This window comes from Typopeltis vanoorti, chromosome 24 (assembly GCF_054136105.1).
Source record: "Typopeltis vanoorti isolate ZY-2024b chromosome 24, IOZ_Tvanoo_1.0, whole genome shotgun sequence".
In the NCBI taxonomy this organism is placed as follows: domain Eukaryota; kingdom Metazoa; phylum Arthropoda; class Arachnida; order Uropygi; family Thelyphonidae; genus Typopeltis; species Typopeltis vanoorti.
Genome location: NC_143572.1, coordinates 10,957,808 through 10,983,807, shown reverse-complemented (window position 1 = coordinate 10,983,807; position 26,000 = coordinate 10,957,808). Strand labels below are relative to the sequence as shown.

At 37.2% G+C, this 26,000-nt stretch overlaps 1 protein-coding gene across 2 annotated transcripts in view; it reads right to left on the bottom strand.

Moving 5' to 3' along the window:
- LOC150092924 (P2X purinoceptor 4-like) overlaps positions 1 to 26,000 on the bottom strand; it is a 199,423-nt gene that overhangs the window by 139,416 nt on the left and 34,007 nt on the right. For both annotated transcript variants that reach the window (XM_090413399.1, XM_090413400.1), the window contains exon 3: positions 25,480 to 25,551. In XM_090413399.1, the coding sequence (XP_090269525.1) occupies positions 25,480 to 25,551 (72 nt within the window). The remainder of the gene's footprint in view (positions 1 to 25,479; positions 25,552 to 26,000) is intronic.

Genomic DNA, 26,000 nt, shown 5'->3' with positions numbered 1-26,000 from the left:
CTCCATATTTCAGGCAAAAATTACCAGTAATTTACAAGACTTGAGATACATTATGAATAATCCTTTACAAATGACTAATGAGAAGTGAAAGCAGAGCACAAAACAGACAGCAAAGGTAAGCCAATAGAAATAGCACAGCTATGAAGACACAGATGAGATTAGTGTGGTATCAACAAAAGATCATGTAACCCAACGACAAAGACAAGTTGAGTTGAAATGCTGATTCACTTTAACCGAATTCCAAAATATCTGAAACTGCCATAACAACATTCACTATCTATTTCTGAAAGTTTTAAACTTTTTTCATGTGCAAGGTATATGTGAAACTTTTTAATTTATTTTTTCGTCAAGCAGAATCAGGGGTGTAAGATAAAAGTCAGGGCGAGTTATACTGAAGTAAATACGGTATGCAAGAATCTCTATTTAAAAATATAACATCTGCATAAAGTAAAGATACAAGATTAACTTCTCCAATTTTGATATCAAGCCTAATGCTACTTTAATTCATAATGTGATCCATATAGATCATGAATAACAGTATATATAGCATGCACTCTTGTCCCATACTTGATTTAACTTCAAACCATCTTGCATATGGAAAGGGGGGGGGGATCATTTAATAAACTCCCTAATATTTCACTGGTTTTCTACTCAGCAACTTCTAAGCACAATTATAACTGTGACAAACACACAGGACTAAACAAAATAGCTGTAGAAAACAATTCAATTTTTTTTCTACAGAACTAATGTTCTTACATGTCACCCTCTATGGGCAGATAACCATAACATTAATCTGGAGAAGTCAGGTTTCGTGTCTCAAAATGACAGTTTCCAAGATCTTTGGCAAATTAATGCAACCATACTTGTTGAGATTCTTAGTTAATGCTGATTCTAAAAATAGCCTCTCAGAACTAGACTTCTGTGTAGTATTGACATTTTCCTCCATCTAATTTTATGTTAAGGAGTATCAAGAGCATGGTCTGCTAATCCCAACTTGCCATACAGATGATAGCTTAAAGGGAGAAGAATGAGGTCACCGCTTCCAGGAATGACCTCATTCTGTTCCCTTTAAGCCAATGGCTGAAACATTGCCCCTACATCAATCTCATAAAATCCGTTAAGTAACTTAAATTTTCCTATCATATCCCTCCTTTTTCACCTATCAATCCTCCATCTATCATAAGGAGCATTCCACAGACCACTCACCATCTTGTTCATTTGCTTCTGGATCCTCTCCACCATTTCCTCATCCCCAAGTTACCAGATCTGAGCACATTAATCCAGATGGTCGTATTAAGGCTTTATAGAGAGAAATGGTGACTCCCATAACTCTGCTTATCAGTGTGTTCTTCAATAACCAAGTAATCCTGTGGTCTACTTTAGTAGTTCAACTCCATCTACTACTATCCCCAAATCCCTGACTTCAATTTCCTGGAGTGCAGTTCCAGTCCGACCACAGATGAGAGAACCCTCAACACTTCTGCACATGGCAGAAGGCGAATCCATTCTGATAATAGGATAATCAATGCATTGCGCGGATGAGTGTTTATTGTTAAACGACAGAAAATTGACTTTTCTTTTATGAACATTCTAGATTTTAAAGCGGTAACTATTTTGCTTGTATAATAGTTGGCAAATTTTACGTATAAAGCATGCGATTTCTCATGTTGGTGATGAATTCGCACATCATGTTATTCCTTTTTCCCCTTCAACATGAATTGATTATTCTTGGCACTCTGCCAGCTACGGTTCCGTCAACTGTGGGCAGATTATTATTATTACGGGCAGCACCAAGGAGTCCTTAGACTCATTGAGAGAGGCCCAACATCATGTCAAGAACAACTATTCAACATTCACACAGTAGCTATCATACTTCTCCTTGAACCCATTTACAGTCATGACACCCACAACAGATTCTGGCAGATTACAGTCAACCCTCCTACAACGCGGTACTCTTATAACACAGTTTCCATATAATGCAGAGCCAAAATTGCGACAGCCCTCCTATAACCCGGTACTCTTATAACGCGGTTTCCGTTCAACAACATTCCATCAACTTAATTGGTTTAAGAAGATTCTCTATAGCATGAATTTATCTGTGTTAAATTTTTACAGTTGAAATTAACGGGGAATTCCCTTCTTTTTGGTGAAAATACATCACCATTTTCCAATTTCAGTTATCAAGGAATTCCCCTATAAGCGAAGAAACGATGCGAGATTGTTCACAGTGCTCTGTTTTAATGCTTAAAATAGACCGTATGATTGGCTGTTGCGTGAATTTTTTTATCCAATAGCACTGCCGAACTTTCGCTGTTGCAACCACCCACTTTGTCATCAATTTTAAGTGCAACTTAGTAGGAAACTGTCTGTAAATCCGTGCAGGACGTACATATCACAATTAGTGTTCAATAAAGTGCCTTTTGCTCGCTTAATTTGTGTTATCGTAATTGGACAACATTACACAATACTGTAGGTAATATTTTTTATTTGTTGTAATATAATAATAATAAAATAATTGTTAACCCCAGGTTTGCATAATGTCAGACACAAAAGAAACAAGAAAACAGTTAAAAAGAAAGTTTATATCTCTTGAGGACAAAATCTAAATTTTAAATCGTTTAAAGGGTGGAGAAAAAATATCGTCTGTTGCAAAATCGATAAATCTCAATTTATATGATGCGAAAAAAGGGCTAAATTTGGCTTAAGAATTAGAACTTCATTTCGCTCAAACTGATCGTTCAATGGTGTGCAGCGCAAAGTTTAAAAGAGAGTTAAGAAACTGCTTAGCTCCGTATAGAGAGGTTTTAGTACAGTTAGGAAAAAAAGCTACGATTGGAAATCAATATGAAGATTTGTCAAGTGAGGAAGACATTTGGCCCATTAAAAGACGAAGAGTTAGGCCACTCATATTTGAAAGCGAGGATGAGTGTTAAAAGCGTTCAATACACATGAAATTATGTTACGCAATTTTACATAATTTTCTTGGTTTTGTTGGAAAACAGTTTTTTAGTTTAGTTTAGTTCGATTTTTTTTTTTTATCATTTCCTTGTATGAACTCTTCGATTCAATAAAGATACTTAACATATTATCTTGCCTTTTGCGTTTGTAAAATTTTTTCCACAACCGTATGTACCGTAACTTGACGCTCTGAGAATGCAATTTTCATACAACGCAGAACGAATCAAACTGATTAACAAGTGATTTTACTTACTTCCGAGTTTCACTCAACGTGGTTCCCATATAACGTGGTACGAATCAATCTGATTCGTACTAATTCCGAGTTTCTTATAGCGCGGTTTCCATATAACGCGGCACGAATTAACCTGGTTTGCATGTTAAATCTGAGTTTCTTATAACACAGTTTCCATATAACGCGGTACGAATTAATCGCGTTATAGGAGGGTTGACTGTATTCCACTCATTTACCACTCTCCAAGTAAAAAACCTAGCTCTAACACCCCTGCTAACCACACTCTTACCAAGCTTCCATGGATGGCCCTAGTCTCCTCAATCTCCTGGAGTACAGTTCCACCAATGTGATATACTGCTGCTAATCTTTTCACCCCAAAATGCAAAATCTTACATTTATCCACATTAAATTGACACCATCTACCACTACCAGTCCTATTCTCAAAAATATCTTCTGAATTGATCTTATAGAAACCCTTCAGTAATTTGAATGTCTCAATCATATCAGCCCTTTTCCGCCTATCAACCAATTTCTACAGCCCACAAATCTTCAACCTGTTCTCATAAGGTTCATTCCATAGTCCTGCTATTATCTTGGTCACTCATCTCTGGATCCTCTCCACCTCCTCCTCATCGAGAAGAAACCCTGGCACCCATATCTGGGCACAGTAGTCCATCTTATCAAGGCCCGATATAGAGGGAAAATAACCTGTTTGTCTCTGCTCGTTAAAGTGTTTTTCAGCAACCAAGTGATTTGATGAGCTGATTTAGCCACTTTTGTGATGTGTCCCCTAAACTTCAACTCCCTATCCACCAACACTCCCAAATCCCTGGCCTCCTCAATCTCCTGGAGTACAGTTCTGCCAATGTGATATACTGCTGATAATCTTTTCACCCCAAAATGCAAAACCTTACATTTTTCCACATTAAATTAACACCATTCTCCTTATCCCAGTCCTCCAAACTATCCAAATCATCCTGCAAAATTTTGACATCCTGAGCATTCACTATTGTTCTACTTAACTTTGCATCATCCACAAACAGATGCACAGTTCCTCTCAGATCCTTTCCTATATCGTTAATAAACAAGTTAAACAGTTGCGGTCCAAGAACAGAACCCTGCGGCACACCGTTAGTCACAGGCCATCTTTTGGACTCTACTCCTGAATAAACCACTCTCTGATATCTCTCCATCAACCATCCTCCTATCCATCTCACTAACCCTATAGCCATTCTCATATGCTGCAGTTTACGGATTAGAATTGCATGTGGTATCCTATCAAAGGCTTTAGCACAGTCCAGTAGAATCACTGTAAACCTGTTACCCTCATCCAGTTCAACCGTCACTGTGTCATAAAATGTGAGCAAGTTATTGAGGCATGATCTACCCTTCACAAAACCATGCTGTTCCCCATAAAGTATTCATTTTCATCTATCCAATCTTGTATTTTCCTCTTGACTATTTTCTCCAAGACCTTGATAACAATTCCTGATATGCTGATCGGCCGGTAATTGTCAACAGCAATCTTGGAACCTCCTTTATGCAGTGGAACTATTTTCCCCTCTTTCCACCCCCTTGGGACTAACCCAGACCCAAGACTCAAATTAAACAAAATGGTCAAGAGGCACTGACAATTCTTTAGCTGCTTCTCATACGACACGAGCTGGTATACCATCCAATCCCGCAGATGAGTTGACATTGAGGTTTTGTAATAGACTATTCACCTCCACTTCATTCACCACAATCCCCGTATAAGCTATTTGTTCTTCCATTTCTGCAATGTCACTACATGGATGATATACTCTTGCAAAGTGCTCACTCAGTAATTCTACTATATCAACTGATTCAGTTACCTCCCTACCATCGGCATTCTTTAAAATCAATCTGCCATATACATTTTTTCTTTTACTTGCAACATATCTAAAAAACTGTTTGGTATTCTCTTTAGCCTGCATGGCTAATGTTCTTTCATAATCCGCTTTTGCTTTTCTTACCACACTTGTTACCCTTCTGGCCTGGGCTTTATACCATTCAATGCCTGCAGGTCACCTTTCTCCTTAATTCCCTCCACAGTTGTTTCTTTTTTATTTAGCTCAAACTTAATGGTGTTATTCATCCATTTAATCCCTACTTCATTTATTATTCGGACTCTAGGTATACAGTCAGCTATTGCCGCCTGCAAAATCTTCTTAACCACCTCCCATGCACTATCAACATCTAGCCCTTGCAGTTTTACATGCCATGGCACTGAACCAATCAAACTCCTAAGCTTGTCATACTTATCAGCCCGATAATTCCACATGTATCCTTTCTTAATTGTAAATTCCACATGTTTAGCCACCTCCCAAGTCAAGACCCTATGATCACGCTCACCAATTGGTGGCAATGTGGTCATATTCATTATTAAAACACTTAAGGAATTGAACAACGTAGTTAAGGATATAAATTAAATTAAACTTTAATAAATATTTTCCAATATTTCGGCAATGTCACATTGCCATCTTCTAAAGGAACTTACAAAAAGGCACGTGCACGTAGGCACTACAAACACAGTAACTGGGAATGAAGAGCTGAGGCTATTGTTCTAAAAGTCCTGATGGTGCCCTCTAGTGGGCTAAGTAGGTGTTCTTGGCCGTTGGGCTGAAGGTCTGCTGATGTAAGCCTCCCAAATTTGGGGCAGTCGCATACAACCAAATTTGTTGAGGTTTGGAGAATTTCTTAGGGCTGAGGCTGATTCCATAAATAGTCTTTCGTATTTGTATTTGCTACGGTGTATTACTGTAGCTTTCTTCCACCGTATTCTGTGGCGTGTATCCAGAGCGTGGTCCGCAAGACCAGAATGGCTATACTTGTGAAACCGGATGTAGTCCTTGTGTTCAGAAATTCTGATATTCGCTGTCCTGCCTGTTTGGCCAAAGTAAGACAGATTAAGAGAGTCACTTCTTGGCCTGTAGAAGTTACCAACAGATTAAAGCCATTTAACTCTATACCCCCCCCCCCGTATTTACGGACTCCCAAAAATACATAAAGAAAATGTGCCATTACGTCCCATAGTGGATGGCATTGATTCCCCCACATACAAATTAGCTAAACATTTGGCCAAAGTGCTCACACACTATACTGGCAACACACCATCACACATAAAAAACTCAGCCCATTTCAAAGCCAGCATAGAAAACCTTACACTCCAACATACTGACATAATGGTCAGCTTTGACGTCTCCTCTTTATTCACAAATGTCCCACTCAAGGAAACTCTAGAGCTAATCCAAGCTAAATTTTCTCCCGATATCTCGGCCTTATTTCAGTTCGCAATGAACTCAGGCTATTTTGTTTGGCAAGGAAAATTCTACAAACAAATAGAGGGGACAGCCATGGGTTCACCACTCTCCCCACCCTTGGCCAATTTCTTTATGGAGACCTTTGAAGAAAAAGCCTTAGCCTCTGCCCCACAAAAACCAACCATATGGCTTCGCTACGTTGATGATGTGTTCACTATTTGGCCACATGGCTCTGAAACACTTCTCTCCTTCTTAACACACTTAAACAACCAACATCCCAGAATCAAATTCACCCTGAAAAAAGGGGAAAAAAACAGCCTCCCTTTCCTAGACACATTAGTCACCTGCCAGCCCAATGGAACCTTGGTTTTCTCAGTTTACAGAAAACCCACCCATACAGGCAGATACATTCACCAACAATCCCACCACCCCCCCTCACAACAATATGGAGTAGTGAAAACACTATACAACAGGGCCAAACTAATCTGTTCAAACGATTTGGCCATAAACACTGAACTAAATCACATCTTCAACACTTTCTCAGCCAATGGCTATCCCCCAAAAAAAGTCCAAAAAATATTAGAACCTACAAACCACAGATCCCCTCCACAACAAGGATTACTCTAAATCCATCACCATTCCCTACATCCGAGGCACCTCGGAAAAGATTACCAAAATCTTAAAAAAGCATGACCTGACCTCCTGTTACAAACCTTACAGAAAATTTGCATCCCTTATCCGCTCCACTAAAGACCAACCACTTCCCCTAGACCTACCTGGTGTATACCAGGTCCCTTGCAGTTGTAATCTGTCTTACTTTGGCCAACCAGGCAGGACAGCGAATATCAGAATTTCTGAACACAAGGACTACATCCGGTTTCACAAGTATAGCCATTCTGGTCTTGCGGACCATGCTCTGGATACACGCCACAGAATACGGTAGAAGAAAGCTACAGTAATACACCGTAGCAAATACAAATACGAAAGACTATTTATGGAATCAGCCTCAGCCCTAAGAAATTCTCCAAACCTCAACAAATTTGGTTGTATGCGACTGCCCCAAATTTGGGAGGCTTACATCAGCAGACCTTCAGCCCAACGGCCAAGAACACCTACTTAGCCCTGCTAGAGGGCACCATCAGGACTTTTAGGAGAACAATAGCCTCAGCTCTTCATTCCCAGTTACTGTGTTTGTAGTGCCTATGTGCACGTGCCTTTTTGTAAGTTCCTTTAGAAGATGGCAATGTGACATTGCCGAAATATTGGAAAATATTTATTAAAGTTTAATTTCATTTATATTCTTAACTACGTTGTTCAATTCCTTAAGTGTTTTAATAATGCATAACCAATGTATAAGCTTGTCTATGAGAATCAGTGGTCATATTCATTACAGCCAAATCCTCAGATGCAATCACTAAGTCAAATACTCTCTGACCCCTAGTATTTTCCATTACTTGCTGTCGCAGATAGTTATCCCTTAATAACCGCATAAACTCAATTCCTTCCTCCCTCCAATCAATGCTACCATAGTTGAAATCTGCCATAATAATTACTCTCCTTCCACTCATTTCTTCCATTTGCTTATGCATACTATCTCCACCATCTTTTCCATCACCAGGTCTATAGCAGCACCCAATTGCATATTTTGTTCTGCTAGCCTCAATCTCACACCAAATGGCCTCAAATGTGCTCTTTTCTCTATCCTGCAATTCAACTTCTATTCTCCTTGGTTGCAGCTCATCAGCTATCATTAATAATACTCCTCCCCCCATTTTATTCTCCCTGTCATTCCTGAACACACTATACTCCTCACATTCAATCCCACTAGCTATATCATCTTCAGTCAGCCATGTTTCACTAATGCCAATAACCTGTGGACTGGAAGTGCCAACCAAGGCCAAAAATTCTTCCTTCTTGTTCCTAATACTCCTAGCATTAGTATACATGAATTGCAGACCCCCTTAGCCCCATCCCTACCTTGATGCCTTATACTAATTATCCCATTCTGATATGTTATCCATATTTGCTCGGGCATATTATACTCATTCATACACTCAACATTATACCTCAATGTGGTACATAGCTTGTAATCTTTGTATCCCAAAATGCATAACTTCATACTTTTCCATATTAAATTGACACCCATTATGTTTTGCCATACTGTCAGCCTATTGAAATCATCCTGGAAGCTCTCTATATCATCTTAACTATTATCCTATCCAACTTTGATCATCATCATCAAAAAACTGAATATTTCCCTTCAAATTATTATTTTCTATATCATTTATGTACAACTTAAACAATAGTGGCCCAAGCATGGACCCCTATGGTGCACCACTAGTCACTTGCCTTCTCCTGGATTCTGTTCCTCCATATACTACTTTTTTGGTATCTGTCCATCAGCCACCTATCCATATCCATCCCCAAGTATTCTGGTTTGCGTAACAGAGTTCCATGTGATATCTTGTCAAACACTTTTGCAAAATCCAGGTATCATCATGTAGTCATTCCCTTTATCCAACTCAGCTCTCACTCTATTATAAACAGTTAATAGATTATTAATCACGTCTATTATAACATCTTCACTTCAACGATATACCCTTAAAAGCTGCTCACTCAGCAGCTCAACAATTTCATTTGCCTCTGTTATCTCTATCATCTGCATTCATTAAAGTTATCCTTCTGCAGTCATTCTTCCTTCTACTTGGCACATAACAATAAAACTCTCTGGGATTTCCTTTTGCCTGCTTGGCTAATTTCTTCTGATAATCTGATTTTGCCTTCCTTACCATGCCAGTTACTTTTCTTGCCTGATCCTTGCACTGTTCATGAGCTAGCTGGTCACCTTCCTCCTTATTTTCTTTGTTTGCAGCTTGTGCTCAATGATGCTACTCATCTATCTAACTCCTACCCAATTTACTTTCCTGATCTTGGATATACAGTGTGATATAGCTTCCACCAGATATCTCTTGACTATCCCCAATCTGGATATTCAAGAGATATCCAGATATCTCTTGAATATCCTTCCCTTGCAGAACTTTATTCTATGGGAAGCTTTAAGCTTCCCCCTAAGTGTATCACAATCACTTGCCTTATAGTTCCACATATACCCTTTTTAACTGGAATTTCCACATATTTTGCTACCTCCGAAGTCAACACCACATGATCACTTCCCCAATTAGAGGCAATGTTATGGACCTCAGTTAAGAGCAGGTCCTCTGACCCCATAACAAGATTAACAGTCTCTACTCCTACTCCCTTCCATGACATTCTGCTTAAAGTAATTATCTCTCAGTAAGTGTATAAATTCCATTTCCTTCCTGCCAATTGATCTTTCCTCCTTCCAATCTATGTCTCCAAAGTTGCAGTCCCGTAATAATTATTTAATTTGCACTCATATTAATCTGTTGATGCATGTCCTCAACATCACCCCTAATATCCCCTGGCATATAGCAGCAATCATCATATTTTGTCCTATTTGCCTTGATCTCACACCAGATTGACTCAAAAGAACTGTCATCTGCCTGAATGACTCCTAATCTTGTTGACCATAGTATATCTGCAATCATCAGCAGTACCCCACTCCTGACTACTCTATCTCCCCCCCCCCATACTTAATCCATCACATTAAGTATTTGGGGGGGGGGGGGTATGCTATCACAAAGTATATACTATAATCTTTGGCAAGGTTGCACTAACCAATGCCAAAAACTCTTCCCTCTTATTTCTGATGCTTCCAGCATTAGTATATAGAAACTGTAGCATCCTCTTTGGCCCCCATCACCTTTACCTCCTGAATTGACTATCCCATTTGATATTGTTGCCTGAGAGACTAGATTCAGCATTTTTTGTGAATTTCCACACTCATTCACTTCATGACTCTGCCTCCACATGAACACACATACTTCACCCTAATTGCTTTAGTTTTCCTGACTTTGTATTTGCACCTTCTTAGTGAGCAAAGCTCTCGCCAGACACCTAACTCTAAGTGCAGTCCATCAGTACTCTACAAATCCTTCCATCCATCAAACACAAGTCATAGGTCCACAAACTCTACATTATTCCTTCGGAACAACCTGTATGCTGATTCATTAGCTATCACTGCTCTCCTTCTCAGTTTGTCTCCACCACAACACTGCAGCAGACTTAAACTTCACCCTCTCTCTTCTTTATTGCTTCTTCTGACAACTCTTTTACATTTTCCCTCATACAATACTTCTCACCTCTCAGATCATTAGGTCCAACTAAAACAATTAATTCTTTCACCTTCCCTTTATGCATTCTGACAGCATTATTAATATTAATTTTCACAACAGTGAAACGAGATTTTATAGCACTTTCATGAAGAACTCCCCTTATCATAAAACTACCATAAATAATTATTTCCTTATGCTTATTCTCTTGATATTCTTAAAATTTTCTTTTTCTTTCAGACCTGATAAAGGTTGAGGTTGGGGGCCTAAGAGGATGCTACAGTTTCTATATACTAATGCTAGAAGGATCAGAAATAAGAGGGAAGAGTTTTTGGCATTGTTTTTTTTCTGTTTTCAGTTTGACTGAACTCTTGCTGTTTTGCAGTCTTTCAAAACCTTTCAAATCTTAGGTTTTGTCCTGTGCAGGACTCATGCACAAACTTTGTTTGCTTACACTTGGATAAAGGATTATTCAAGTGTAAGAAAACCTGAACTTCTGCCACCACACTTTCAGTATTATCACTGATATTTATATTGGTTGGTGCTCTACTCTATCATCATGTAATCTGTTTTCACTTTCAAAGCATTTAATACACACTCTCTCTCTCACCAGTTTCACTCGCCTTTCACAAATCTTTCAACTTTCATGACGAAGATATCTCACAAATTTTACACTGCACTAAAATCATGCAAACATCCAAATAACTCAGTCTATCTATCTTGCACACTTATAAAAGAATAAAAACAATAAATTAACTCAGTATTACTTATAACATTACGAAACGACAATCACCAAATATCCAACATTACAGTGGTACAGGCAACATCACTGAGAAAATATGCTATGCTGATCATATAACCGAAGCATTTTGAACACCTTTCACTGGCACCTTGTCATATGCTTTTTCCAAATCTGCTCAACTTAAATACAGATCCTTGTTGTATTCCCGTTGTTTCTAAACCATGAAAGTGAAAATCTGATCTGACCTCTACCATTTATCAAACCTTCAAAACAATGATCCTTCAATTAAACGATTTCTAGCACAGCAATGTGTAATTATACTTCAACTATCAGAATGGCAGATTGCTTTCCTGATATGGTTCAAATAAAGATTACTTTTGGCCAGAACCAAGCTTATTCTACTCCATTATTTTCCAAAGACTATGTTTCTTTTCCATAGTTTTTCTTTGTCTCTTCTTTGCAATAAAAGTTATTTGGCTCAAATTGGACAATTTGTAATTCTCATAATTTTATTTCCCTTTTCATAGACAGGTACTATGAGAGCTCTACTCCCATCAACCAGAATTCTACTTTCTGACCAAGACATCTGAATTATGCAGTGCAGCTACTCTAATGATTTTATGCACCTCCGTAGCACAATTGGAAGAATAATGGGACATTGTGCTCTTTAATTGGAAAAGACCTGAGTTTGATTCCCGTCATGACATAAGGAATCTTTATACAGGTTTTTTCAATTGAAGGTGAATTAGCTGATCTCATACAGAGGTAGCAAGGCTTTTTCTCGCAGTAACTTTTTTTTTCTTTTTTAATCTCACATGCAGGCAAAAAAAAAGAGAGAGATGGCAAGTTATGTATAGTGGAGTGCCCTCCCATGATGAGTCCTTTGACTCCTTGAAGGCACCACATAATATTTTGACATTTCTGTTAAATATCATTTATCCCAGCTGCCTCTTTCCACATTTCAGCTTTTTCTATCTGAAATATTGATATATATATATATATATATATATGCTCCTGATTGCATTTCCCTTGAATATTCTCCCACTATCACTTCTTGTTATTTGAACAATCTTTCAATGCAACCACTCCAAAATATTATTATCTTCAGTTTATCATATTTATCATTTGATTCCTTTTACAATAATTTACTACATTTCTAAGCTTCTTCGATAACCTCCAGAACATTCTGTCACCTTCCTTTGGTAAAGGCAGGTGGCAATATGCTTTATCCCTCCCACTCCATGATTGCCTCTAACTTCTTGAGTTCACAATGGAAGTCAGATTTTTCTATCTTTTTAGATGAATTCACATCTCTCTCTCTCTCTGACTAAATGAATGTTTTCTTCATATAAGGTCCTTATTTTCAAATTCTTTCATGTTTTCTTGAATAATATTTGCATATTTTGATCTACAGTTCACCTCTGAAAGCAGCAGACCTGATTCTTTTTACAATTTTGTGTCGTCCTCAAAGTGGAAAGATGCTGCTAGTAATAATAACAATCAACGAGGCTTATTTCTTGTGTCTTCTCTCTACGCAATTTGTGTGCATATTTATAATGGAACATAGTATTAATAATGACTAGCAAATATCTTGAACACAAATCTAGCAGAACAGAATCTACAGAACTTAAAAAATTCCTCCCCTTCTTCCTAAGAACTGTCTGTGGAAGACCATAGCCAACGTGTTTGCTGATGATGCAAAGTTGGAAAGAATTGTAAGTAGTACCGCTGATGTTAATTCCTTTCGGGAAGAGTTGAATAGACTTTTTACTTGGACAAAGGAGTGGGGTTGTAGTTTTAATATCAATAAGTGCAAGGTGTTGTATTTTGAAGTGTAGAAATATAACATTGAGTACTATATCGACAGTGCCGTATACTGCAAGAAGCGGAAGATTAGAGATTTCGGAGAGATGGTTGACAGTAGACTGAAATTTAGAGGGCATATTGTTAGGGCTGCAAAAACTGCACATCGTGGTACTGCTATGATAAGAAGTACTCTAACATGTAGGGATAAGGAAGTGGTTGTGCCACTGTATAAAGCACTGGTCAGAACACACTTGGACTACGGTGGTCATATCTAGTCACCTGGTTTTCAGTGTAATGTGGACACATCGGAGAGAATCCAGAGGCAAGTGACTAAGACAATATTATTATCAACACCCAACCTCCATGGAGTCAGAGACTCATTGTGGGAGGTACTCACTATTGCACACAATGCTCATCCAACCGCATCTTAAACTGATTCAATGTGTCCACATGATCATTCTTCCTTCTATCTGCCATATATCTAAAAAAAACTCTTTGCCTGATTTGCCAATTTCTGCTCATACTCTACTTTTGTTTTCCTTACTAAGTGAGTCACTCTCCTGGCTTGTTCTTTATATTCTTCATGTGACCATTATTCATCTTGTACTTCCTCCAAAGGACATTCTTTTTCCAGATTTCATGCTTAAGCTCCACATTCATCCATTTTACACCAACCTTATTCAGCCTTTGGGATACATTCATACATTGATGCCGTTATGTATTTCTTTGTAGGTTCCCATGAAGCATTTATTTCCTTATTGCTCAACTCCTTGTTCCATGCTATAGCTTGAAGTTGTCTCCTAAGCTTGTCAATCACCAGCCTTATAATTCCACATATATCCTTTCCTCGCAAAAGCCTGCATATGACTAGCCACAACACAGGTGATTACTTCGTGATCACTTTCACCAACTGAAGGAAAATGTGAAACCCCTCTAACAATTACATCCTCTGATGAAATGATGAGATCTAGAACTCTTTGGACTATCAGGACTTTGGACTACCGACTATGGAGAAAGGTTGAAAAAAATGTGGATTGCAGAGTTTGGCAGATAGGAGGAAAAGAGGTGATATGATAGAGACATTAAAGTTAGTGAATGAATTTTATCAGATTAATCTAGATGAGACTATAAAAAGAGTAGAAGGCAAGAGGGGAAAACCAGAGATCATCCCTGGAAGTTATGTAAGAGTGTGGTGAAGAGGGATGTGAGGAGTAGATTTTTTACCTGGAGAATTGTCAGTGAATGGAGTGCATTACCAGAAAGTGTTGTTAATGCAAAGAGTGTTAAGGATTTTAAGATTCAGTATGATAAATATGTTGTCAGTTGAATGAACCTCCCACAATTAGTCTGCCAACTCCATGGAGGGTGCAATAATAATAATGTCGCATTGTCAAATTCCCCATTTTGGCATTTTCCCATATCGCTCTACTTGATTACCTTAATGGAACATCCTATATTTGTTATTTAGAAGAATCTCGCCCTTTGTCTTCTTTGTTTCAGTAACACCAATTGTGCTGATATGGTACTTCTTTAATTCTCTAGTTCTACTACTACATTGATACTTCTTGCACTGATAGTGCCTATATAGAATTCTGATGATACTGAAGATATGAAAGAAAGAGAAATGTATCAAAACACTGCACTACATGCATACAATACTATGTTCAAACCAGTTAACTTAAAACAGTCAATCAAAGACTAGACACAACAGATATGAGAGTTCCGAGAAAAATTAGGGAGTGAACAGATGGCATCAATGGCAGAATCATATGAAAAATGAAGATGTCAGAAAGGTACTTGACAATGACATCAGTAAACATCAGATGGTACAGTCACTTAATAGAATGAGGGAAGATAAGACATTTTTGCTACCAAGATGGGAGGAAAAATACCTAGAGGGAGACCAAGATCTAGCTGGACTGATGCAGTTATGCTAACACTTCAGCTTCTTAGTACAAATGTTAGCTTGTATTGCTTGTACATAGCTAATTATCCTTCTTAACTAAACACTCAATAAAATTATCAACACAAGCTTGAAATTTTATGGCTGTTATTTCAGAATGATGGATTTTGCTGTTTAAGAAATTTTATGAGCAGTACAGCTGTAAGTTTTAAGCCCTCTAACTTTCTCACTCTCTCTCACATGTAACCACACACAAAAAGGTTTTTGATGACTCCCTTGAGTACTCTCATTGTCAACATTAACAAAGAATATACACTTATCTGTTTATCAAAAATAGTTCTGCTTTTGATTAGTATGTGCACACCCAAATATCCAAAACATATTTCTTTATCTAAGAGATGATAAAAGTAAGTTAATCTTACATGATACAAGGGGGGGGGGGATCAATGCTTGACAGTGATCCCTTTGCACATGATCAGAGAAGGGCATTTGTTTCCTTCCCCGAGAAAGAGAAAAACCTGCTGGACAACACAATTAACAGAAATAACATACCGCTTCAAAACCTTGGTTGCCTTCTTATAATCCCAATTAAAATAATCTCAACAGGATATATATATCCTTTTGCTTAGGAATATAAAACTGTTTACTTTGGTGTGCATGTGTGCACGCACATGCACACACATATGAACTGCATTATGGAGGAAAGTGATACAAAACCTAATATCTAAATCAAATATCACATGGTGATTTTCTTTAAACAGATGTCATATTTTAAACAAGTCTTCAAGACTAACTATAAATGAACTAACTGTTGTAACAGAGTTTGTATGAAAATAAGTAATGAATTAAGGCCAACGTGCAAAGGGGGGAGAGCAGAACGGCTAGAAAGAACTAGCTATTGAAAGTGGAAGGAATGCACTTGCGAAAGACGAATGACGTCAGAAAGCTGGAAGGTAGGAGGGACAGAGTATGATATTATGGAAAATTTAGAAATAACATACTTAAGAAAGTATGTTATTTCTACTTGTATATTAATTCCTAAGTATATTACATACTTAGGAATTAAAATATAAGAATAAAATAATTATTAAAAGTGTGTGAGAGACAGTACAACTGGAGCAATGACTGATTGGAGAGGAGGAAGAAGAGCAAAAGAAATTATTGTAGAGGCTGGATCAAGTGATTTATATTGGATTTGAGCATTATTAGAGATAGTGAAGCAGAAGAGTGTAAGAGGCAGAATTGTGTATTCTTGAGGTTTGATAGCAGAAACCTGGACAACATTATTGAATAACATTTTGTAACACAAAAAATTATATTGTCTGAATCCCGTACCTACCCAAAATGTAAGCAAACAAAGTTTGCATATGAAATATCTTTATGACCGAGCTATTTGTATGTAGAGGCTGATGACTTCACATCTATTGCCTTAGCCATTATATACAAGCATAGTTGAAGATATTTCACATGCATGCAAACTTTGTTTGTAAGACAGTATAAGATTAAGACAAGAATATAGTTGGTCTGTATAATTTACTTGACCAAGCAAAAAACATTCTACAATTATGAATAGTATAATAGCTAGGATGTGTAAGAATAGGGCTTTGAGTTTGTGGATGTAGAACTATTTCCTGGAGACAATCTATATCTGAGCAGGAGTGGTAGCATGACACCAGGAAGATTACTGCTGAAAGAAAAAGAGAGAGAGTGTATGTGTGTATGCATGTGCAAAAACCATGGAAAGGAAAATTAGATGATGGCCTACTAGTATAGGTAATCAAGATAGGTGAGAAGTGAAATCGTGGCATGAAAAATAGGGTTGTAGAAATGACCTCAATGGTAAAGTTAACACTAAGGACCTGTGAAAACCCAACAAATTAATTTCATAATAATGCATTATGTGGTGATTGACAGAAGCAACTTGCAAAATCCTAGAGAATTGTACAGTTATATGTCTAATAGAAGAAAGAGGACACATGGAGAAAATTTGTTGCTGAAATGACACCCACACAAGGGGCGTCAGCTCAATACAAAAAGAAATGTTTGTCAAGTATTCTGTCAGTGTGTTATATGTTGTTAAGTGATCAGAAATAGCAATGAATGTACTCAGGAAGGAAATGGAAGGATAGAATTTATGAACATTGTTTTAAATAAGCTTCATGTTAATAAAGCTGCAGAATTGGGTGCCATATCACTATAATCATTATATATACATTAAGTGAATGTGCAAAGGAGCTAACAGTGTCCTTTGACTTGATTTTCCAACAAGTCTGGCAACAGGAACAAATCCTGAAGGGGGGGGGGGGGAAATAGTGTACCATTACACCGAGGGACAATACAAGTCAATGATGCACACTACAGGCTAGTCTGCATTGTCCCTCAATGCAATGGCGCATTTCTTTCCCCCTTTCTTCCTCTCTTCAGGATTTGTTCTTGTTCCACTTAACTATGAAAGGGAATGAAGTGTAAAGGCTGATTAGAGATAGAATACAAAACTAGATTGATTAGAATTGACCAGAATATGAATTATGCCAGAGTCAGCAAAGTTTGTTAAAGAGCTAACTTGTCTCAGTTGCCTAGTAAACAGTTATATTTTATAACAGTGACAACTTCAGAGATTGGAGGATATTCTTAAACAGTGATTTTTCTAAATTTTACTAGCACTGAACAGAATACTGCATAATAAACTACTATTAAAACTGAGAGATGGGTAGTCAGTTTCTGTTCACTATTGAGAAACAGATAACAGAACAGTTATTTGGATATGGATATATTGAATAAAATAAAGTATATCTATATAAAGCAATAACACTAATATGCAGTGGATAGAAGTCAGTTGAATCATTTATAATGAATAAGAAGAAATTACCCAAATTGCCAAAATAGCATTAACTTTTGATTCTGAGAGTTGAGAAAGCAGTTGCTTGAATATGGGTATGCTGAGGAAAATTACAAGAACAAACAGATGGCATCAGTGATAAAACTATAACAAAATAAAGATACCAGAAAGAACTTAACATCATTTATATTCAGGAATATGCAAGCAGAATTATCTAGGATGATACTTGCACTTGTGCAGAATGAGAAATGAAAGATTAGAAAATAAGCGAAGAAAAATGAGTGTTATCATGAAACTTGCTATAGATTCAGGAATGAGCTGTTATGTTTGTATAACATTATGTTTGTATAATGCAATACAATGATTACATTAATTAAGTCTGTTCACCCAAGTACTGTTGGAATAAGTGAGACATGGTTGGATGAGGATGACACCCTGACAGGAATAGAGATGGAAGGGTATGATGTGTTTCGTGAAGATAGAAAGGATAAAAAGAGAGGGGAGTGCTATTGATGATATAGAAAGAGTTATGTATATACAAGGTAGAGATGCATGAGGGAAATAGTGCCATTGTCTTTGAGGCAGTATGGTGTGAGATAGAGGTAAATAGAATGAAATACTCAGTCAGATAAGTTTTAAAAGAGGTAAACCGTGAGTAGACATAACTATATATAATAAATAACGGAAAAACTCACGTAGAAATATTATTTAATGGTATAATTTTCGCCCGTTTTTTATATAATTTTTTATATAAAAAATACTTTGGATTTTAAAAATAAAATTTCAGATCTTCATTTGGACGTTTCTGATATCATGATCAGTTTAGATGTTGTTTCTTTATTTACAAATGTGCCTCTTTCGGAAAGTATTGAATTACTACAACAGGAATTTCCTTCAGACATTGTAAACTTATTTGATTTTGTAATAAATTCTGGTTATTTTTCTTTTAAAAATAAGTTGTATCAACAAATTGAAGGAACAGCAATGGGTAATCCTCTCTCTCCTGCTATCTCCAATTTCTTTATGGAACATTTTGAACAACGTATCTTTGACAATATTTCTCCCAGACCTACTCATTGGTTCAGATATGTCGATGACATTTTTGCTGTATGGAATGGCTCTTCTGATGAACTTCAACAATTTCTCAATAAGTTAAACGCATTTCATCCTAGGATCAAGTTTACCCTAGAAGTAGAATCAAATAAGCAGTTAGCCTTTTTAGATCTTCTAATTCTTCGCCAACCAGATGGTAACCTACATTTCTCTGTTTATAGAAAGAAGACTCATACAGGCCATTATATCCATGCGGAATCTCATCACCATCCCAGTCAAAAGGCAGGAACTATTAAAACACTGGTTCATCGGGCCCACTCCTTTTGTTCTACAGACGATCTTTTACAGAAAGAAATACGATATATAACTTCTTCCTTTCTATCTAATGGCTATAAGAATTACTTCATTAAAAGAACTTTGAGTAGATTTAATATGTCTCCCTCTTCAAACACAGAGGAAATTTCGCGCATTACCATCCCTTATATACAAGGCATCAGTGAACGTATAGCAAAAATTTTAAAACCACTGAATATTTTTGTTGCCTTTCAACCGTTTAGAAAAATCTCCACCTTTCTCGCTTCTCCAAAGGACAAGCTTCCACATCTTAATCATCCAGGTGTCTACCAGATTCCGTGCTCTTGTGGATTATGTTATTTCGGACAAACGGGAAGATCTGCCTCCATTCGGCTAGAAGAACACCAATCTTATATTGAATACTTTAAACCTGAAAAGTCTGGACTTGCAGAACATGCCATCTTCACTAGACACAGAGTTCATTGGAAAAAGACAAGAGTTCTTCACAAAAGTCAGTTTCTCATGGAACGCCTTTATAAAGAAGCATGTGAAACTCTACTTCATTCTCCTAACTTAAACAGATCCGACGGCTTACGTCTATCCCCTTTATGGGAGATAGTACTTTACAAATCAGCTAATCTTTCCTAACTTTTTATTGTATTAATAATTTTTTTTTTTTTTTTTTTTTTTTTTTTTTTTTTTTTTTTTTAGGAAAGTTATTGACCTTTTTAGTTATCTTACACCAGCTACTTAGGTGGCGCTTTTTGGAATTGTCAGTTAATGTTTGATTTTTGTGCCTAATTGTACTGAAGATGCCTGTGACACACGGGCGAAAATTATACCATTAAATAATATTTCTACGTGAGTTTTTCCGTTATTTATTATATATACTCAGTCAGATGTTCTAGACCTGGTAATGTGGATGGTATTGATCATATAATCAAAGTAAGCAAATAAGAAAATGGGATGATCATTATAGCAATTTTAATTATGGCAATATAGACCGGGATGATGAGATAGCAACTGGAAGTAAAAAAAAATGAGTTCCTCGAGTTTATGACTGACAACTACCTCAGGCAGCATGTAACAGAGGGCACATGAGAATTGAGGGTTTTGGATTTGATCATCTCATCAGAGAATGTTATTATAAATGAGGTGTCATATCACCCTCCAGTTGGTGAGAGTGATCAAGTTATTACATGGATGGTTGCCAGCAGTGTGAGGACGTCTGTAAGGAAAGGGTATATGTGGAACTACAAGGCTGGTGATTATGAGAAGTTCAGGAGACAGCTTGCACATGCAGCATGGAATGAGGAGTTGGATGGAAAGGACATCAATGCAAAGTGGCCAATCCCTTAATGCATAACAGTATACATATCCACAAGGAGATGTGTTTTGCATTATAGGAGATACTGGGATAGGAGTGTTGGTAGCTTGCTCCACCTTTGCTAAGAGTTGCCCTGGTGTTGCACTACTTACCCAGGTAAGATAGTTCAACACTATATTCAGTCCTGAAGACATTTTCAGGCGCAAACTTTGTTTGCTCTCACTGAGATAAAGGATTAAACTAAATTTATTATAAGTTAAAACTGGTCTGAAACACTGTCTTGTATACAGCTAATTTAGTGTTCTGACTAATTTCTCTCTTATTCCATATGAATTTATTCAAATGACTGCCTATACCAGCTTTGTTGATTCTGTTGTCTATTTTCATGTTTAATTTACCATCTTCACTAAAAATCGTGCCTAAGTAGCTGAAATGTTTTACTTGTTCCACAGTTCTCCATTCACAAACACAGTTGACATTTTCAATGATTCTGCCTATTTTCATTGTCTTTGTCTTTTTATTGCTGACCTTCATACCATATCTATTACAACAGTTATTCAATTTAGTCAGAGAATCTTGCAGACTTGTAGCGGATTTATTTAGAAGTATAACATCATCCACATAAAGCAAAGAGCTGACATTAACATCTCCAATTCTGATATCATGTTTAATACTACTTTCCTTCATAATGTGATCCAAAAAGATAATGAATAACAGAGGAGATAATGTACATCCTTGTCTCACACCAGATTTAACATTAAACCATCTTCCTGTACTTCCTTCGATTCTAACTTCTGACTTGCAACTCGAATAAAGACTAAGTATTGCTTGATATAATGCCCCACTGACACCATATAACTGTAGCATATTAAATAGCTTCTCTCTTGGCACCTTGTCATATGCCTTTTCCAGATCGACAAAACTTAAATACAGATCTTTGTCGTAAAGTGAAGATCTGATCATGACAGCCTCTATTTGACCTGAATCCAGCTTGTTCTTCACCAAGCTTTTCTTCAACAATTCTTCTCAACCGTTTCTCAAGTATACTTGCATATATTTTACCAGGAACACTCAACAGGAATATACCTCTGTAATTCTCACATTCAGTTTTATTTCCCTTTTTATATTTTATATACTATGAGAACTCTACTCCAATCATCAGGAATTTGCCCTTCTGTCCCGGGGCAAATTCTGAACTATGCAGTGCTGCCACTGTAAGACTTTTATACCACCATATTATTGTTATGAATATTAAATATAGATTGATCTCTTTGCATATATGATGTAAAATCTTGGGAATTAAATGTCATGAGAGTAACACATGCTCTCAACTGTTGTAAATTGTGTGCTATGTTTGTTTCCAAGCAAAGCAAAAAGATGTTGAAAGAGAAAAAAAAAGACCATTTCATTTTAATATTTCAGCTACATTTCACTTGCAATAATTATTGCAACTTTTTTTTTCTAATTAAAAAGCATTTCAAGTACATGTTAATGTTTTTTCAGTTTAAGAAATTAAAATTTGAAAGCATATTTTAAGAGTACTTTTGTGTGTGTACAGTACTGTGTGCAACGTATTTTTTCATGTTGTATAGTAAAAAAAAAAAAATCAGAAATACTATCTCTTGTTTTTGGACTTGGAACATTTTCAGGCTATATTGCTGGTATCCAAACATTTTCTCCTCTTCTGATGTAACTGAAGAAAGGAAGTAGCTGGTTACTCGTGGGTATATGGGATATTATGATAGCTCAACACACTTAAGTTTTCATTATAACTTGATTCTTACAAGCAGATTTCTTTCATAATTAATCTTGTTGCTCAGAAAGATCACACCAGTTTTGGTCTTTTTTGTTTCAGTCACCCCTATTATGTCGATCTGGTACTTATCTAATTCCTCAGCTAGCTCCATTTCTTTGCCATTCAGGCTTCTTACGTTGATAGTACCGATCTTTAACTCTGGTGATGTTGAGTTGGGGTTTGTTTTCAGATTTGTTCCAGTAGCTGACTTTTCGCTGTTCGCCCTGGTTCCCTGGCGAAAACAACGGGGGCCTTGTTTAACCGGGAGACGCCCCAGCCGGCATGAAATTTTGTCATGTTGTACCATCATTTTTTATTTTGGTTTAACCAATAAGAATACAATTTGGTCGGCTAAATCCCAAATTGCCAGCCCATCCTCGTTCGTTCAGTATCAAAGTAGATACCCAACAGGGTGCACCACGAGAAGGTGAGGATTGGACATTAGGTCAGAAGCCCTGGTCGGTTCTCCGCATTCCTTTAAAGGCTATGTGGAGGTCTCCTCTCAGTTATACAGCTTTGACCCTTAAGCACCCCTTTTTAGGAAAGAACTTGACATTGCCAGCATCCAGGAATGCGTTAGCAGAGCTAATCTCAGGTGGTATGGTCACTTAAATAGAATGGGAGAGGAAAGATTAGCAAAACAAGTGTTCTCTGCCAGGTTGGCAGGAAAACGACCCAGAGGAAGACCAAGATATAGGTGGATTGATATGGTACAAAGTGCCTTAGATGATAGAAATATAAGATCTGATAATGTTGGAGTCTTGACAAGTAACAGACTGATTTGGAGGAAAATTGTAGATAGGAAGTTAGTAATGATGTAATTTTTTCATGTAGTACTGTCATATCCTGTACACCCCTTGAGGGTACATGGCAGGAATTTGATGATGATGATGATTAATCTTGTTTGTTAAGTCTTCAGTTATGGTAATTCTATTTCATGTTTTGGTCTTCTAAGGCATTGATAACTGCATCAATCTGCCTAATCTTCCTATGGAGACATTTCCTGACATTTTATTATTATTATTACCTTAAGAGCAGCCCCCCCCATGGAGTCAAAGAGCAATCTAGGAGATCCCTTTGTCATAGACACAGCTCACCATGCCACACCTTAAACATTCATTCAAATTCTCTGCAGATGCCACACTCTCAGGCAAGCAATGATTGGAAAGGCAAGCCATTTCAATCATTCACAACTCTGTATGCAAAAATCCTGCTTCTTACTCCCTTGTTCACACCCTCTTTTATGCAGCTTCCAGGGATGACCTCTTGTTCTCTCCTGATCTCCCACCATTTTATGAAAGATTTCTTCAGTGTTAATCCTATAACAACCCCCCTTACCAACTTGTACATCTCTATCATATCACCCCTCTTCTATCCACTGGGCCCTGTAAATTGCATCTTCTCAACATTTCCTCATATTCAACATTCCAGAGATCAGAAACTACCTTAGTCAGTTGCCTCTGGACCCTTTCCAACATCTCTTCATCCTTTTGAAAACCAGGTGACTAAATCTCGGTACAGTAGTCCATATGTGGTTTAAGGACGCCTACAAGTCGGTGTCCTCTGCATCATTCCCAGAATTTGTTGTGTTGTCCTCAATTTTTTTTTTTATGTTGAGTCCTACACGAGAGGTTGTTAGATCAACCTATAGTACATTAGTACTGTGTATGCGTTGGGAAAGAAGGTACTTATTCACATTTGATTTGAATGACTGTATATTGTATTCCTTAGGGAACACAACAAGGGGAAGACTGTTCCATAGTACAGCAGTTACAGGGATGAAGGAGGAAGAAAAGATACTTGTTCTGTGGGTTTCGAGGTGCACTGTGTAGGGGCATTGAACAGCAGTTGCACGTGTTCTAACGAGCTTAGTCCTAAATTTTGGCAATGTGTCCTCTAAATTTTATTTCCTCCACCTCCAACTTCTGCACTGCTTCAACCTTGGTATCAGCTCTGGCTCCCACTGAAGAGACCTTGATAAAGGTCGAAACTGGTCTGGGTAGTGATCCTTACCATAATGCATAGCATTATATATGTCCAAAAGGAGATGTGCTTTGCATTATGGGATACTAAGGCAAGTGATGTGAAGCTTTGCTCACCTTTGCCACAAGTTGCCCCAGTCCTGAAGATACTTCAGGTGCAAACTTTGTTTGCTTACACCTGGATAAAGGATTAAGCTAAATACATAATTTATAGTCTAACCAAGTGGGAAAAAAAACTTCCAGCTAACTGATACCTGTTTTCACATGCCCTCATTTCCAACCTATTCAAATCATTCTGTAAAAATGCTGTATGTCAATTGCATTCCTGATTATGCTGCCTATCTTTGCATCATCAGCAAATAACTGTTTCCTGTCAAATCCTTCCCAACGTCAATGTAAAGACTGCATAATAATGGACCAACGACTAATCCCCGAAGTATACACCACTGGCCACCTTCAATTTATCGACTCACATGCTCCATACACTACTTTTTGATATATCAGTCAGACATCCTCTTATTTAAACTAATAATTTATAATCCAATCCGACCCTCCCCCCCCTCAAACTAATGAAACAACCTTTCATGCTATATCCTGTCAAAACCCTTATCAAAGTCCAGAAGTATCATGGTGTATCCATTCCCCTTGGCTAAATCCACCACATTATAAAATGTGAGCAAGTTACTCAAATATGGCCTTCCATTAGTAAAACTATGCTGTCAATGCCAAATATAGGTTCTCCATCAACCTATTTCTGCATGCAAGCTCTTATCAACTTTTCTAAAATCATGCCTTCAGAGTTACTAATAGGTTGATACACATCAGTCTTTACATCACCCTGCCATGGAATTATCATACATTCTTTCCATCCCTGTGGTGTCTTCCCTGTGCTGAGACTCAAACTATATAGCTAGGTCAACCAAATACTCTTTTAGCATGTTTGCAGATATACCATCAGCCTTTAATGCCAAATTCTTACTCAGTTTATGTGGCACCTTTACACTTTTCTAATATTCATAACATAAAAATTTTATAAAATGAGAAACATTTGTCAATTTTGAATATAGCACTCACCTCAGGACATTTGTCTCTTGTTTGGTTTTTTGTTATTATAAGATTGGTTGTAACAAAAAAGGCATTATTTTCCTGAAAATAAAGGAAACTAGTAAAAAAAAAAAACTAATTTATAGGATTTCATATAACTATTTACTTGAAGCATAACACAAATCAAAATAATTATTAAATATACAAATACAATAAATTAATACATAAAAAAAATAATATAAATAAATAAAAAAAAATTAAAAAAATCAGCTAACGCCTTTTTGTTCCCGTATATATAGAGAGTAGGCGAGGCCGTTTTTAGCCCTATCCAACTTTTGGAGACTGAGTGGGCAGTTCAATCTCCACTGGTACCAAATCAGAGATAGCTGGCCCAAGATTATCACTAATTAAGCAGCACACAGTGAAGAGTGACAGCTCAACAAGTGCTGCCATATTGTGGTCCCTAACACTCATATTTAATGTCTGAAATAATGTGTGTTCTACGGTCGATTTTCTTGAGTTTACGGGATGAAAAACATGAGTTTCTGGGA